We start from the raw sequence: 18,052 nt of genomic DNA, 5'->3' as shown, positions 1-18,052 counted from the left end.
CTGTAAACAATTAGGCTTTAGGTCTAAACATTGTAAAGTTGATGCGTTAGTTGAATTTACTGAGAAAGTGAGAATGGGACAGAGCTCTTCAAACGTTTTATGTTTTTTTTTCTAGACCTAAAGAAAGCTTTTGACACAATTAACCGCGATATCTTACTTTATAAACTTGAAAGATACGGACTAAGAGGTAATTGTTTGAGTTGGTTAAAATCATATTTGGAAAACAGATATCAAAGAGTTGAAGTAAATGGAGTATCATCAACTTGGAGAGATATTAACCAAGGAGTTCCTCAAGGATCAATTTTAGGACCGTTATTGTTTCCCATTTATATCAATGACATGCCAAACGTCTGTAAAAGTGTTAACATTATTCTTTTTGCCGATGATACAAATATTGAAACCATAGGATGTACTACGAAAGAAATTGATCAGTTCTTGAAGCAATCAATGATTGGCTCGAAAGGAACAAATTAGTACTAAATTTAGAAAAAACAGTTCAGATGAATCTGAACGCACTATCCGTAGACACGACATTTTACATGAACTCCGATAATATACCAGTGAAACCTGTGTGCAAATACATAGGAATAAATTTAGACAGAAAACTCTCATATCAGTCCCATATTGACTATGTGGAGGAAAGACTCAGAAAGCAATGTGGAATCGTCTCTAAGCGCAGACATTATATACAACAAAAAAGCTGTTAGAATATTATATTACTAATGTTGCTCCTATTTTGCAGTATTGTGCTTTAGTTTATTGTTGCTGCAGCTACTCGTCTCTAAAACCCATCTCTCTTCTACAAAAAAGATACTTAAGTTTATTCACTTCAGAAAAATACGCGATTACTGCGACGACTTATTTTCGAAGAATTCAATCTTAACAGTTTATGAACTACACATTTACGAACTTCTCAAGTTTGTTCTGGAAGCTATAAACAGTCAACACACACAAGATTTTTGCAATAATCTTCTCACTTTTAAACAATTCTGCGTAAGGGTGACCAGAAGTTCCAATTTGAAATTGTTAGAAGAGTCCTTTTGTAAACGAAAGATCGATAAAAATTCCATTTGGTATCGAGATGCTAAACTTTATAACAGACTGATTAAAATTGGAGTTATTTCTTCAGACTTGGATTTGTCTTCTGGAAAGAAATTATCCAATTTTTGCTACCAAGTAATAAACTCCTATTTAGTCAATAATTATGAACTAACAAGGTTCATATTCGAATAAAAGTCCTGGATCATCTTTTATAGTAACAATTTCCTTTCCCCGCTGGACTTTGCATTAATCTCTTTAGAAATACATATCATTAATACTACTCCAATTGTTTGTTAGTTCGAGATGCACTGAATTTAAATGGTGCTACTAGGTTTTTAATACATTATGATTGTTACGTGATTATGTTAATTTGTAATTAGTGGCAGATTGAAATAGCAGATCCGCTTGATCTCGTTATCTGTCCTCGCTTTTTGTTGATTTGTATCACAATAACGAAATTAATTCTTTCTTTCTTTCTTTGAAAATATGTAATTACATAGCTATCTTAAGACTTCTGAGAGGAAATATAATCCCTGTTCAGTTTTTAATTCAAGCATTTAAGTTGCTCCCAATTTTAATTCGGGAAATGTTCTTGAAGTAAACAAAAAGATTTCTTCCGTTTGTGTCTCTTCAGAAAAAAATCTCAGTATGTACATAATATTTACAGGCCCAGACGAGCGGATAACAAAACCTACTCCAGTGCTCTGATTTTTTAGAACAAAACAAATTGAAATAAAGACGGGTGGGTACTTGCCTGCAAGTAAAGATGTACGTGGTATAGGACCCTACTGCTATAGTGGGAAGAAGACGAAGAAGTTGCAATGGGGAGGAGGTACTTCCTCCAAGTGTTCACACTCTTCTCTCTCCCTTTCATCTCACTCAACAACTCCTCAATATACAGGTAGCTATATTAAAAAAAAACAATTTGAAAATCTGCTATTATAAAGATTTACCATAAGATGCAAACATTAACGCCTCCCATGGGCATGTGCTTTTATGTACAGTAATAAGCTACATTACAAAATAATTTGTAGTTGTGGATCATAAACAACACCAGGAGGGGGGACATATACCCTGGGTTTGTTGTTGCACCCAACCATCGGGTTTATCTCCCAGTCCGTATTCGACCTAATTAGAAATCACCGATTCATAAACTAAAGACGGTCGCTATAACCACCCTTCGGTTCGTAAAATAATCACGATGAGATTGATAACAGCCTCAGCTTTCGTGTCAGTTAACAACGCATAATTTGAACCTGCATGTCATAAACGGCACTCGTGGGGACCTATTAGGCACAATTCTCCACCCCAACTTGAGAATATAACTTTTACGGGATCTTTTCCGTTTGTGCCCCCCAGTACCTTATGCGGCCCCCCGTTACAGAGCATGTGTTATTACATAGTAAATCATTATGTAATAATAAGGCACGTGCGTCTGGGGGGTGTAAATAATATGCGCCCACTAAGCTTGGGGGGGGGGGGGGGCAAACAGAAAAGATCCCTTTTACGATTCCCAGGCGCACGTGCTATTTTTTCATATGGTAACTTGCTATATGACAAAACATATTTTGCAAGTTAGGGTAAAAACAGTGGGAGGGGGCAGAAAATATCTGCTATGGTAACATATGATCTCTTAGTCCTGGGTTTGTTGAAACACCCACCCTTCGTACTTCTCCCCCAGTTCGTAGACGACCTTGAAGAGACAGGTGGCAAAGTGTTCAATTGTAAGGAGAGCAGCGTCCTCCTCCTCCTGCATGAAGATGTCCACTGCTGCTCTGAGGTCTCTCCTGTGTGCGTAGAAGAGAACCAAGTAGCGCACAGGCAGGAACTTTTTAACGTAGTACACACACTGCTGTCTCTTCTCGGATCTGCCAATCATCACTGGCTTCTAAAACAAAAAAAAACAATTCTTAACTATTCGCTTCAAATTGTTCTACGGCATTCAATGGTTTTAAGAGGTTCATTGTGGAATGGTTTAAGGGTTTTAAGCCAAACATTATACTTGTCAGAAGTCTGAAAAGTCAAATTCAAAAAAGTTAACTTTGTGGAATTTCAGTTATGTAACGCAAACTGCCGGCAAGGATTCTTGTAATGGTTACGTGACTGTGCTTGAAGTCACTGCAAACTTCTGACGTTTATAGATATTAAGTCAGAATTTCTGCAGAGTCACGTAACCATGCTTAAAACACGAAAAGCGCACGTTTTAAAACGACGAAAGTCAACGGAATTCAACTTCTGGCTAAGTAGCAACTTCTGGCATTTTAACTTCTAGCTCTGCAGACTTTCGGCATTCTAAAATGTGCACGTGAGTTTTTTAGGTGAAAATCTGTTCTATTTAACTTTCGTTCACAAAGAGCTCTATTTTTCGTGACAGTACCGAAATTAAGATAAGACTAGCTTCCGTATCTCGCAATTGAACAAACAATTGCTGCTAATTAAAATGATGAACGCAACAACCTTTGGTGTCTACCACTACACGCGGTTAAAAACAGTTTCTCTTTAGCCTACCTGTGATGTCACTTCCTCCTCCATGTGGTTGAAAAAGTCATCATACTGAAACAGAACCAATACAAATTATACAAACACTACCAACCAATCAAATCTTTCAAATCTTTCTCATAATACCCCCCCCTTCAGCTTAGTTATGCAAGAACTTAAGACCCCCAACTTACCGTAATTACACCAAAACGATGCAGACTATATATTTTGGTGGGCCTGTAATTGGGAAGAACAAAGAATCCAGTAAATGTATCCAGAATTGAGGAAAACGAAAATGGTACCGTGTTGAAAACGTGAGATGGGGGCGGGAGACAGTTCGACTCTAACTCCAGCACAATCTCATTAACTAGTTTCTCATTCTTCACAGACTGCTTCTGAAACAAGACGAACAAAAAATCTTAAAGATGGTTCAACAAATTATGCATCGCTTTATCATGAACAAAACCACACTTCAGCTTCAAACTAATTGGACATATAACTTTAGGCCCTCTCGAGCATTTTTTTAAAACGTAGTATCGATTTTTATAACAATTCACAATTTGCAAACAAGTCGCTCGAAAAACGCCACTGAAAGAGAATAGATCCACATTTTTGATACTAAAAAGAGAGAAAAGAGAGCGACGTACATCTTCGAGACACTTTTTGAGACAGTCTCTGGCCTCGATGAGGGAGCCATTGCGCAACGCAGCAAACCCCCTGGCCCTGTTGACTGGCCTCGCATCCTCACCCACTCTCTGGCACACATCCAGAGCAGTTTTGAAGTCTTCCTGTCTCACCAGTCGTTCGATCAACTCACTACACATTAAGAGAGTAGCTCTAGCGCGATTTACCCCAGGATAAATTTAGAGCGACTAGTAAGGTATGCTTACAATAGTTGGGGTGTCTATATGTTCTAGCGCTATTCTGTTGGCTTATACAGGTAAAGAGCCAAAAATTCTCTAAAGTTGAATTTTAGCATTACATAATGTGAATTGTCTCCAAAGAGTAGGAATTGAAGGCGCACTTATTGTCTTAAAAAACAACCTACTTATTTTCAGTTAAATTTTCAACATTTTTGCATTAATTTCCCATTGGCAAAATTTGCGAGTTTAATCCATTAAATGGTCAATTAAGTACGAAGTTCGGAAAGAATTTCACTAGAATAGAAATCAAAATTGAAAAAACGCACTTTCACGATTAGGGCACTCAAATCCTCTCAAAAATTCATTTACATAAATCAAACTTGAATCAACGAATTGTCGAACCGAACTTTATATTCAACCGCTCTTCTCTTTGGTCGACGAGACAGCCACCTTAAAGGACTATGTATTAGCATTTGCTAGTTATCTGAAATTATGTGAACATTTTCACAAGAGAATTCAAATCGATGCAAAAAACATCTGCTGACCATGATTGAGAATCTGTCTTTTACTGAGCACAAATAAGTTTCCGAAACTGATTTTATTTTAGTGAAACTTGAAATTCATAAATTAGATACACTTTACGTCCCTTCTATTGCAGTTGAATGTCCGCAAAGAGTTTAACTTTTCAATAAAAAAGAAAAAAAGCAGCTAGAAAAATACTGTTCCACAGTCAATTAATTTCCCAAAAATTGCGATCACAAAAAACAAGCAAGATACAAAACTGTACCACATGATTTAAATTGGAAAAAATGACCGAAGAAAAGTATGCATGTAGTTTTGAAAAATGGGCACATCGGCTTAATAAAATTGTAGTTTTTTTAAATAAAAGTAAGAGCAGCTGTGAAACAAAAACAGAACACAGACGGGATAGACATGCAGCACTGCAGTATTTAAGAACACAGATGAACGAAAAAACTAACACCAACTATGCGCCAATTTTAACTTTAAACTATCTGAAATTGAATGAAATCTTTGTTTCTGGTTGGAATTGCCTTAGAAAGTTAAATGTAATGGATAAATTCGACACCAAACTAATTCATGATCAAAACGAATTTGCAAAGAGTCAAAAATTAGTCCCAAAAATGCTTTGAATGGAGCACCAAATAAGGACCGTTATAGAAATTTCATTACGTTCAAGTCTCCGAAAAGGCATTTTCGAAAAATTTGGCGTTTTGTGGAAACTAGAGACAAGTCACTAATTTTAATTATGTGTAAAAATTTTTCACGTTGAAAATTAGTTACTCAAATCCTGGAAATGAGACATTATATTGTGGAAAAGGAATGAATTTTGTCACAGGAATTCACGGATAAACGTAACATTCCGCACTTTCGAGCATGTAATTAGCAAATTTATTAGTAATTAAATGAGACCCATGTCAAAGGCTTAACTATAAGTAGTGAAATGGGCGATTGAGAAACTGCCTAGTATCGAGGTCATTTCCGGCATTATTCACCAATTAGGTTTTCTTTCACGCTGCTCTAATTGACACAATCGAAGTTATTGGATACTTCATACGTGTACAAAGGTGACGCATAAAAATGGGTTACAAATAGCATGGAAAAGAGTGATAAAAAATTTTAATTATTTTTCACCCTAGCCCCAAAAAAACAAACCTTGTAATAAATTGCGACAAATACACCAAACAATACACAAATTTGAGCTCAATTCGCTTTCCATCACCAATTTCCACACACCCTCAAAACTCTTAGTAGCAAGCTGCTGCTAAGAGAAGCTAGCTTTAGTTTAAGCTATTGAGTGGGATGGGTTGAAGCAAGGGGAAGGGAGTGCGCGGGGGAAAACACTGGTGAAATGAAGTCAATGAGGGCGTACAGTGTGCGTAGGCCCAGTGATGGTGCAGATTGGGCTTAGCGGAGAGGGGAGGTTGGCGGCGAGTGAGGAGTGTCAAAGATAACCTTCACATCCTAACCTTCCTCAACAGTTTCCCCAAAAGGAACACTTGGAAACTAGCAAGGTGCAAGGCTCTAACAGAACCACTCAGTGACTTAATGCTTTCAGGGCTTTAACTTTTCATCCCGTCCTTCAGGACAAACAGTCAATTAGTCTGAAGAAAAAAAACGATCGGAAGAAAAGTTGCTAGTAAAAAAATTGAATTGAAAAGATCAGCAGGACCAATGTAATTGATAAAGCACAAAATTTGAAAACAATTAAGCGTGGTCGTGAATAATCTTGACAAAACTGAGAAATCCATTATTTGCCCCGTAAGGGTAGACAACTATATACACAAAAAACTGCAAATGAAGAAGTCATGATATGGCAAAGAAATCACTTTGTAAAAACATAAATTTAAAACTTGGACTAATCTAGGAGCAACTTTTCTAACAACAAAGATCTGTTTTCTCACTCCAGCTAAAATGACGTATGGAAAACTTAAATGCACACATAAAACGCACAAAACAGACAAAATTCACTAGCCTTTTTTACTTTCTATATGTTTCGGAGAAAATACTTTCATTAACGTCAGAGCATGCAAAAATGTGCAAGCAAATTTATTTCAAAGGAAGATTAAAGAGAGCTTGCTCAACTATCACTTCTACAGCTATTAAAGACGAAGGAGAGCGCCATAAAACACTACTTTAAAAACTTCCTATGTAGACTACTAAGCAAAAGTCAGTTAAAGAATGAACAAGATTTCTCATACATTTGATTACTTTTCCTATTAGAGCCAATGGATGAATTATTGCTTTAAAAAACATTTAAAAATTCCCATTAATCCCAGACAAAATTTAAACGCCTACAAATATTACTACAGAAAAAAAACAAAAAAACTGGCAACATTGAAAAACTTCTCAGATGACACTTTTTAGATCTCTGAAACTGGCAATGAAATTCCTTGTTCAGTTATGAAACAGATTCCACAAATTTCAGATAATAATGGAAAACTCCTACAACTATTACTAAAAACAGAGCAAAAACTAACTTCCAACAATGAGAAACGATGTTAAGATAACACTTGATAAATCTCTGAAAATGATATACATCAAATTCCTGTTTTAGGCATGAAAAAAGGTCCCAATTTTTACACAATAATGGTAAAACCAAGAGAAAGCTAATCGGAACTATTTTATCTTCTCCACGTGATCAAAATTTTTGTTGATCACATTGCGTGAACAAACTGGTGCGCTAATAATGCTTTCATGGCCTGATCAGATAGAGGTGGTACCAGCCATTACAATTAATACATATATTTAAAAATGTGCAAAAATTCATATATGCTTATATTCCAACTTGGTAGAGTGGGGTTTCAACTCATCAAGCCATGAAACATTAAAGAAAATCAGTACGCTATGCAAGCCCCAGTTACAGAGCACGTGCTATTACATAGTAAATCATTATGTTAAAATATGACACGTACGTGCGTCTGGGGGGTCGAAATAATATGCACCCACTAAGCTGGGGGAGGGGGGCACCAACGGAAAAGATCCTACATATGAGATGCAGAAAAAATGTACTCAGTAGTGTGTTTAAAGTGAGTGCTACTCAATTTGGATCTTTTCCGTTGGTCCCCCCCCCCAGCTTAGTGGGCGCATATTATTTGCCCCCCCCCCCCGACGCACGTGCCATATTTTTACATAATGATTTATTTTGTAATGACACGTGCTCTGTAACTGGGGGGGGGGGGCGCATAACGTACTGGGGGGCACAAACGGAAAAGATCCCTCAATTTAATGAGATTTTTTGTTTCAGCTAATACCTTCTGAAGCTGGGTATCTGCATCTCTTCTATATTGGGCAGGGGGTTGTAATCAATCGCAATCAGCATGTCCAGCACATCCACTGCACACTTCAATTCCAACACCTGTTTCTCGACATCCGGGAAGTTTATCTGGGAGAGGTTGACACTGGAGGCTCTCCTCATGTTGGAAGTTCTGGACATTCCCCCCACTCCACTGCCCCCTCCCCCAGCATTCATTAGAGTGGAGCGACGCACATTGTCGCCAGAGGGTTCCTCGCTTGCCTTCTGTAACTTTTCTTCAGCACGAGCTAACATCTTTTTCATTGATCTGACCAAAAACGAAAAACAAGTTATCGGTGCGCCTGATACTACCAGATGTCAACAATTCAAGTTGCGCCAAAAATGGAAAACTGATCATAAGATAAAAGCGGTCATCAGATATAATGTTTATTCGGAGAGAAAAATGAATAGATAATAGTCATCAAAAGGCGTGTCATCAATAAACCGCGCGCTCAAAAAATTTGAGAGGCATTCACAGCAGACGTTATAGGCCGAATCTACTTGCGTGATACATTCAAAAAGTAATTAAATGAAATTACTTTCGAGACATTCCCGAGATACACGCTTACTTTCCGAGAAAAAATAGCTTTGAATCGAACAACCTATGAACGAAATGTTTTCCTAGCACAAAAGGCCATCGAGAAGTAAGTTCTCATATATTTAAATCGGTAAACGAAATGTTATAAAAACAATTACCTGTACAGAATCATATGTTCAAACATAGCCATTCTGTTATCCAATGACGCCATATCTCTATCTCTGCTCCGCCTAGATGCAGTCTCGGCCAATTGTGCTGAGAATGACGTCACTAGTTCACATAGAGTCCCCACCACCTCTATCGGACTGTAATGCAAGTCCAGTATGCTGTTGAGGAGGGGTAGAGAGGGGGCTGCCACGTAAAAGAACTCGTTTATCATCTCCCTCGCGCTCTCACTTTCCCTCGGCAACTTCCAAAATGGTTGATGCGTCACCTGAAGTCAATACATATCACAATAAGCAATATAACAATGACACACAAAAACTCACGACACAATTACGATTATAGTTAAATCAGCAAAATTCACAACGGCGTCAGTGCAAAATGCCCATTGTTAAAATTACCAATGGTCCGAAAAACCCATAAAACACCTACTATTTTACATTATTGTTAAATTTATCAGAAAGGCTATTTAACATAATAATGCCTAATTTATTATATGATAAAGTATATTTACCAAGCGTAAGACTAGTTCATTTGACCATGCCTCACATCGAAACATGAGATCAAATTACCCCCCCCCCCCCCCCCCCTCCCGAAGAATGATAAAACAAGCTTGGAATACAAATAGCTAATTTGTAATCTAACAGCTAAAAAGTGTACAGAATTATAATGGCATTGGGTAAATTGCCCCATAACAACGGAATAGAATAGTTAATTCAATTGGATAGTATTGGACAACATTCCAAATCATCACATCCAATTACAATCCAATTAGGACACAAAATGAGCATAGTTGCTCTTCAAGTCTGTGCCCAACGGTCAACAACGGACAACAATTGACAATCGCGGCATTTATTTCGATTACTATAACAGGTATTGAAGAAAACCGTGAATTTATTGCCATTTATTTTAAGTATGTCTATACTGCCAGCAATAAACGCTCCTTTTGATAGCATTGCTCTAATTGTTGACCAAAATACAAGTAATCCTTACAAAGTGGAAAACCCAAAATTTTGACAAGTCTGCGTTTTGCAAACATTCCCACGCCACATTTGATCGAGCTCGTATAAGAAATTCCTCAACCTATCTCACAAATATATTTCGTGGAATCTAATTACGTTTGCGAAACCAGGAGAAATAAATGTTAAAGCGACAGCTAGTTGAAAGAAACACTATATTTGTTAGGCAGATAATTGCCGACTGTTTTCTAATTCTTAAACTGTGAAGAAAGATGAAATGAAAGGTTGCTTAGACCTGATTGTCATCAAAAGTGTCATTTTCGAATAGTCGTTCACGCCTGCTCGCAGCTCGTCTGCTGACGCCATTGTTGTCAGAGGACAGTTGGTTTTTGCCTTTAGTTATGCAATTATCACACTGCCACTGCCAAGTGTTTGTACCTTTGACCTCTACCGAGTCACCACACCTTCAAACACAGGATTATTTTAGTCACGTTTATTCCAAACAACGTTGCAGACTGAATGATAAGCTGTTTCAGATTTTAAATTGCCAAAAAATCGTTTAATCAGTTGTTCCATTTATACTAACTTATCAGAAAGATCATCTGCAGAAATGACAATAAAATATAAAAGATGGTGGAATATATTTTGTATAAACCACGTAATGCATGAGTGTAACCTGGAAAATCAATTCATTAATCAAGAACGAACCTGCTGCATGCAAATCTATTGCAGGTCCTACACTTGTTCTTCCTCTGCATCACAAAGCCGAACTGAGAGTTGCAAATGTAGCATTTTGAGGTATCCCTCTGCACGTTTCGTCCAGAATCATCATCGGCCAAGAGAGCCCCAATACCAACTGAACTCTCACCTGTCACACTCACCAAGTCTTCATTTCCAGGCGCAATACTCATGTTCAACGACGTATTGTCCGCATAACTGATCATGTCCGGGTTATTACCTGCTAACTCACTCAGCTGTTTTCGCATGTTGTGATTTCGCGCGTTCAAAAAATTGTCAACTTTGACAGCCATTTTAGCGTAATGAGGAATAGCTTCCTGCAATTGTTCCAGCGTGTTTTCTTGCATAAATTTAGGACCCAGAAACTGCGATTCGGCTAGCGTGGAGGAAGTATAAACGTTACGAAGCTTGACATAAGCCGCTTCCAGCGCTTTCAGCTCGCAATTCATCAGAAGTTGCTGAATAACTAGCGAAGGATCGTGAATGATATGCAAATACTTATGCTGTGTTTCTTGACTAACATCTTTGATAAAAAGCAAGGACAAAAATTGATTCCTCAGCAAATCGATTTGCATTTCTGAGAACTTCCACCCGCCGTCCTCGTCTGTCAGCGTTTTCTCAAGCAAGAAGCTTACAATAATTATTGTATTGGAAACTTTGTCATTGGATTCTATCATTTTCTGGGCTGTGACAAATATTTTTGATATGGGACACTTGAATGATCCCAAGTAAGCGAGGAACTTGTAAATGTGTCCCTTTCGACACAGACTTTCAAGAGAGAGGAATTCGACTTGCTCCCTCACTTCAGCCGATATGTTAGGGTTAAGCTGTATCCACTGTTTTGCCAGCTGAAACAAAAAAATAATTGAATTTGTTGAAAGAATTAAAGTTTGATTTAAAAAAATTGCTGCCGCCTTAAGCCCTGGGAACTTCTTTTTTTTCTCAGGAAATTCCAATTTCATTTTTTGAAAATATAATTAAAATTTTTAAATAAAAATAACCAACTTCTATTGGCCTAAAAATAGACAGATGACAGCTAAAATGCGTCGATAAAGGGGCACAGTAAAAAATATTTTTTTGACGAAACAGTGAATTTTAGGGCCAGAAATGTTGTTTGCCTTAAACGGTTTTAAGAATTAAATTGGCTTCAGTTATTGAAAAATCTGAGCATGGTTGCTATGTAGGCCCAACTTTTGAAATAAAACAAAACAAGGAAAAGATTATACTATTCGAGAAAATACGACGTGAACTTTTGGGAAACACAGATGTGTGAACCAATAGAACTTACTGTTCCGACCTCAATTCATTTAGTGGGGGAGGGCGGAGAAGAACTATTTGCTCAATTTATTATTATTTTTGTTTGAAACCAGTCAATATTTCAACGATCGATATATTTATAGTACAGAGTTGTGAAGAGAAAACCAAAGTGCTTTTTTTTCGAGAAATATTTGTTTTATTAAAGGAGTTATAGAGGTTTGAAAATTAGTGGTTGTGATTATTTGATATTACACTTTAAATTTGTTCACATTTAGGGCCCATTTCTCGTTTGTGGTTAATTTTTGCTCCATTGTGTTATTATTTTTAAGATTTCAGTATTTTAGTAGCCATGAAGTGATAAACTGGTTATCATTGGTCTCATCGGGTTTTTTAGAACTAAACAGATACAAATTTAAAAATATACATTTCTGCTTTTAGAGCGATATTATTTGTCATGTGCGGTTATTTGGCTTCTGCTTTCGCTTTATTGTCGTTACTTTCCAGCAAATTATATTGAAGAAACTGCATAAGATTTAATGGCACACAGAAACTATTGACTGATTTGGTCTGTGCGTAAATAAAGGTTTTTACTTTGACGTCATTTTTTTTAAACATTTTGTGATATTTGGGCAATTTTTGTTCTTCTTTCAGTGATTCTCAATACTGAAAGGTTCCCGTTGAAGTTCTAACAAAGTTTTGTTGAACCGATTTTACCGTTTTTACCTAAGAGTTCATGGTATTGATCACTATCAGATGTTTTGTTCCGGTAAAAATCCAGCGATTATTTAGTTTCGAGTACATTAATTGTTTTTTTCTGTAGTTTTAACACAACCTGAGTTTAAAAAAAGTGTTATGCTGGCCATCGTGTCAATAAATAACCTATTTTATAGTTTGAGTTAATAGCTAGAAGTTTTTATGCCTGTGATGATATTTAATAAGAAAAAAATTTAAAAGAAAATTGAGTTGTCATTTTCATCGTCTTGCCGTCTAGTGTCGTTGATTAAAGTCTTTATCAATAACAAATGAAGTTTATGTAACCTATCTATTTTGAGTGGACAGCAAATCGCAAATATGTAATTCACGCTGTTTGTTATTGTAAAACTTCCAAACATTTTTGAACTCTGATTTTATTTGTTTTTTTATACCATCCTATCACATAAGATGATTAGTGACAAGTGACCTAGAGATTTTCAAAGGAGACATAAGTGATACTTCTGACTATGTCCATTTCCAAAGTTGCATCGCTGTATAAAAAAAATAAAATACAATATTTCATAGAAAATATTTAATTATTAAAAAGTCCCGTTTATATGTATTTATTAAAAGTCTCGTATATATTTAAATGGCACGTGTGACTAAAAATGAAACTATCGCAACCGAACATCGGATAGTTAAATGAAAAGATCAAAGAGCATTGGTAAGTTGACATTGGGTAAAATGGCAGGTTGGGTAAAATGGCATTGAGTAAAATGACCGTGGGTAAAATGGCATTGGGTACAATAGCTGTAATATACCTTTTTCTGGCTATATTATTGTATTGAGTTTGTTGAAGTAATGTTTCTCGCCAATTTAATGAACTACTTAGTAGCATAGCCTTTGTCGCTTAAATTATTCTTTTCGGTTTCAATTTTGCTTCGGAGCAGGGCCAACAGCTATAAGTTTTTTTACTGAAGAAAAAGATTTCTATCTGAGACTGAATTATTTGACTGCTGAATTTCAACTTGACAATTTTGGTTGTGTCGCTCTCATTAATACTTTTTAAGTCCTGGGTGCCGTATTTACATTTGAGTAATCACTTGTACAAATACATCAAGATTAACTCAAGATAAAAAGAACTTCTGGCACGTGGTGGCACGTGCCAGGCAAATAAGATGAACATAGTAAAATGTACAGTGTAAAAAAACAGGTTAGCTCTCACAAATTCCTGGGTTATGGGTAAATCAAATAACAAAAGATAATTAAGTGGTTTTTATAACAAATATACCTGAGAAAGTTTATAGGATATTAATAAAGTAAATATACATTTTTGCATCTTAATCAGGCAGAAAAATGAAGTCTGTATATCGCCTTGAGACTACAGCAAACATAGCACTAAATTAGGCGATCAGTGAAAAAGAGGTGGAAAATATATCCATTATTATAAGGAAAGTACTTTAGGACGTTACACTACCCACGTTTAATGAAAAATTTAGATATAAATTTTGATAGAATACACAGATAAAAATGTTAATAGGGAGCCACCCTTAAGTTTCTGTTGCGTTTTTGTCAGTTTCCATAGAATCGTTATTAAGTTGTTGAAGAAATTCGGGATTCATTTGGTTGGAACTCATGGAAAATGTCGATTTAGTTCGTCTAATAAGCAAATGGGGCTTTTGTTTAGTTGCACGCAGATCGACTCTCGGTCCGGTTGTTGTTTTAGGAGCGCATATTTCAAGGTATTGAATTTCTTCCTCGATCTTTAGTTGACGTACATCGATATTGTTATCAATGTTTTTTTTCTCCCTCGATAGTCATCAAAATTTTCATTTTTTGGTCAAGGGATTGCATCTTGGTCAACTCGCTGTTTGAAACCGAAACTACTGGTTTGAGAGGGATTTTTCCATCGGAGAATTTAATAAAACTAAGGGTTATTCGTTGGAAAATTTTGATCTTATGATAAAAACTTTGATTTTGTTCACATTTAGGGTCGATTTCTTGATTTTGGTTAATTTTTGTCCATTGTGTTATTATTTTTCAAATGTTTATTTTCTTAGCAGCCATGAAGTGATAAACTGGTTATTATTAGTCTCATAGTGTTTTTTAAAACTAAACAGATAGATTTAAAAATAAACATTTCGGCTTTTAGAGCGATATTATTTGTCATGTGCGGTTATTTGGCTTCTGCTTTCGCTTTATTGTCGTTACTTTCCAGCAAATTATATTGAAGAAACTGCATAAGATTTAATGGCACACAGAAACTATTGACTGAGTTGGTCTGTGCGTAAATAAAGGTTTTTACTTTGACGTCATTTTTTTTAAACATTTTGTGATATTTGGGCAATTTTTGTTCTTCTTTCAGTGATTCTCAATACTGAAAGGTTCCCGTTGAAGTTTTAACAAAGTTTTGTTGAACCGATTTTACCGTTTTTACTTAAGAGTTCATGGTATTGATCACTATCAGATGATTTGTTCCGGTAAGAATCCAGCGATTATTTAGTTTCGAGTACATTAATTGTTTTTTTCTGTAGTTTTAACACAACCTGAGTTTAAAAAAAGTGTTATGCTGGCCATCGTGTCAATAAATAACCTATTTTATAGTTTGAGTTAATAGCTAGAAGTTTTAATGCCTGTGATGATATTTAATAAGAAAAAAATTTAAAAGAAAATTGAGTTCTGGCCGTTTTTGTTGTCATTTTCATCGTCTTGCCGTCTAGTGTCGTTGATTAAAGTCTTTATCAATAACAAATGAAGTTTATGTAACCTATCTATTTTGAGTGGACAGCAAATCGCAAATATGTAATTCACGCTGTTTGTTATTGTAAAACTTCCAAACATTTTTGAACTCTGATTTTATTTGTTTTTTATACCATCCTATCACATAAGATGATTAGTGACAAGTGACCTAGAGATTTTCAAAGGAAACATAAGTGATACTTCTGACTATGTCCATTTCCAAAGTTGCATCGCTGTATAAAAAAATAAAATACAATATTTCATAGAAAATATTCAATTATTAAAAAGTCCCGTTTATATGTATTTATTAAAAGTCTCGTATATATTTAAATGGCACGTGTGACTAAAAATGAAACTATCGCAACCCAACATCGGATAGTTAAACGAAAAGATCAAAGAGCATTGGTAAGTTGATATTGGGTAAAATGGCAGGTTGGGTAAAATGGCATTGAGTAAAATGACCGTGGGTAAAATGGCATTGGGTACAATAGCTGTAATATACTTTTTTCTGGCTATATTATTGTATTGAGTTTGTTGAAGTAATGTTTCTCGCCAATTTAATGAACTACTTAGTAGCGTAGCCTTTGTCGCTTAAATTATTCTTTTCGGTTTCAATTTGCTTCGGAGCAGGGCCAACAGCTATAAGTTTTTTTTACTGAAGAAAAAGATTTCTATCTGAGACTGAATTATTTGACTGCTGAAATTCAACTTGACAATTTTGGTTGTGTCGCTCTCATTAATACTTTTTTAAGTCATGGGTGCCGTATTTACATTTGAGTAATCACTTGTACAAATACATCAAGATTAACTCAAGATAAAAAGAACTTCTGGCACGTGGTGGCACGTGCCGGGCAAATAAGATGAACATAGTAAAATGTACAGTGTAAAAAAAACAGGTTAGCTCTCACAAATTCCTGGGTTATGGGTAAATCAATTAACAAAAAATAATTAAGTGGTTTTTATAACAAATATACCTGAGAAAGTTTATAGGATATTAATAAAGTAAATATACATTTTTGCATCTTAATCAGGCAGAAAAATGAAGTCTGTATATCGCCTTGAGACTACAGCAAACATAGCACTAAATTAGGCGATCAGTGAAAAAGAGGTGGAAAATATATCCATTATTATAAGGAAAGTACTTTAGGACGTTACACTACCCACGTTTAATGAAAAATTTAGATATAAATTTTGATAGAATACACAGATAAAAATGTTAATAGGGAGCCACCCTTAAGTTTCTGTTGCGTTTTCGTCAGTTTCCATAGAATCGTTATTAAGTTGTTGAAGAAATTCGGGATTCATTTGGTTGGAGCTCATTGAAAATGTCGATTTAGTTCGTCTAATAAGCAAATGGGGCTTTTGTTTAGTTGCACGCAGATCGACTCTCGGTCCGGTTGTTGTTTTAAGAGCGCATATTTCAAGGTATTGAATTTCTTCCTCGATCTTTAGTAGACGTACATCGATATTGTTATCAATGTTTTTTTTCTCCCTCGATAGTCATCAAAATTTTCATTTTGTGCTCAAGGGATTGCATCTTGGTCAACTCGCTGTTTGAAACCGAAACTACTGGTTTGAGAGGGATTTTTCCATCGGAGAATTTAATAAAACTAAGGGTTATTCGTTGGAAAATTTTGATCTTATGATAAAAACTTTGATTTTGTTCACATTTAGGGTCGATTTCTTGATTTTGGTTAATTTTTGTCCATTGTGTTATTATTTTTCAAATGTTTATTTTCTTAGTAGCCATGAAGTGATAAACTGGTTACTATTAGTCTCATAGTGTTTTTTAAAACTAAACAGATAGATTTAAAAATAAACATTTCGGCTTTTAGAGCGATATTATTTGTCATGTGCGGTTATTTGGCTTCTGCTTTCGCTTTATTTTCGTTACTTTCCAGCAAATTATCTTGAAGAAACTGCATAAGATTTAATGGCACACAGAAACTATTGACTGAGTTGGTCTGTGCGTAAATAAAGGTTTTTACTTTGACGTCATTTTTTTTAAACATTTTGTGATATTTGGGCAATTTTTGTTCTTCTTTCAGTGATTTTCAATACTGAAAGGTTCCCGTTGAAGTTGTAACAAAGTTTTGTTGAACCGATTTTACCGTTTTTACTTAAGAGTTCATGGTATTGATCACTATCAGATGTTTTGTTCCGGTAAAAATCCAGCGATTATTTAGTTTCGAGTACATTAATTGTTTTTTTCTGTAGTTTTAACACAACCTGTGTTTAAAAAAAGTGTTATGCTGGCCATCGTGTCAATAAATAACCTATTTTATAGTTTGAGTTAATAGCTAGAAGTTTTTATGCCTGTGATGATATTTAATAAGAAAAAAATTTAAAAGAAAATTGAGTTCTGGCCGTTTTTGTTGTCATTTTCATCGTCTTGCCGTCTAGTGTCGTTGATTAAAGTCTTTATCAATAACAAATGAAGTTTATGTAACCTATCTATTTTGAGTGGACAGCAAATCGCAAATATGTAATTCACGCTGTTTGTTATTGTAAAACTTCCAAACATTTTTGAACTCTGATTTTATTTGTTTTTTTATACCATCCTATCACATAAGATGATTAGTGACAAGTGACCTAGAGATTTTCAAAGGAGACATAAGTGATACTTCTGACTATGTCCATTTCCAAAGTTGCATCGCTGTATAAAAAAAATAAAATACAATATTTCATAGAAAATATTTAATTATTAAAAAGTCCCGTTTATATGTATTTATTAAAAGTCTCGTATATATTTAAATGGCACGTGTGACTA

General features: G+C 35.4%; 1 protein-coding gene across 2 annotated transcripts in view; it reads right to left on the bottom strand.

Annotated features, from left to right (window-relative positions):
- Positions 1-18,052, bottom strand: part of LOC142342925 (uncharacterized) — a 243,881-nt gene that overhangs the window by 140,181 nt on the left and 85,648 nt on the right. For both annotated transcript variants that reach the window (XM_075394607.1, XM_075394614.1), the window contains 9 exons: positions 10,564-11,441; positions 10,151-10,319; positions 8,893-9,167; positions 8,156-8,464; positions 4,167-4,335; positions 3,822-3,914; positions 3,550-3,594; positions 2,703-2,929; positions 1,796-1,946 (listed from right to left, as the gene is read on the bottom strand). In XM_075394607.1, the coding sequence (XP_075250722.1) occupies positions 1,796-1,946; positions 2,703-2,929; positions 3,550-3,594; positions 3,822-3,914; positions 4,167-4,335; positions 8,156-8,464; positions 8,893-9,167; positions 10,151-10,319; positions 10,564-11,441 (2,316 nt within the window). The remainder of the gene's footprint in view (positions 1-1,795; positions 1,947-2,702; positions 2,930-3,549; positions 3,595-3,821; positions 3,915-4,166; positions 4,336-8,155; positions 8,465-8,892; positions 9,168-10,150; positions 10,320-10,563; positions 11,442-18,052) is intronic.

This window comes from Convolutriloba macropyga, chromosome 1 (genome assembly GCF_964194025.1).
Source record: "Convolutriloba macropyga chromosome 1, txConMacr16.3, whole genome shotgun sequence".
Lineage (NCBI taxonomy): Eukaryota > Metazoa > Xenacoelomorpha > Acoela > Convolutidae > Convolutriloba > Convolutriloba macropyga.
This window is presented reverse-complemented; position numbering and strand designations above follow the sequence as displayed.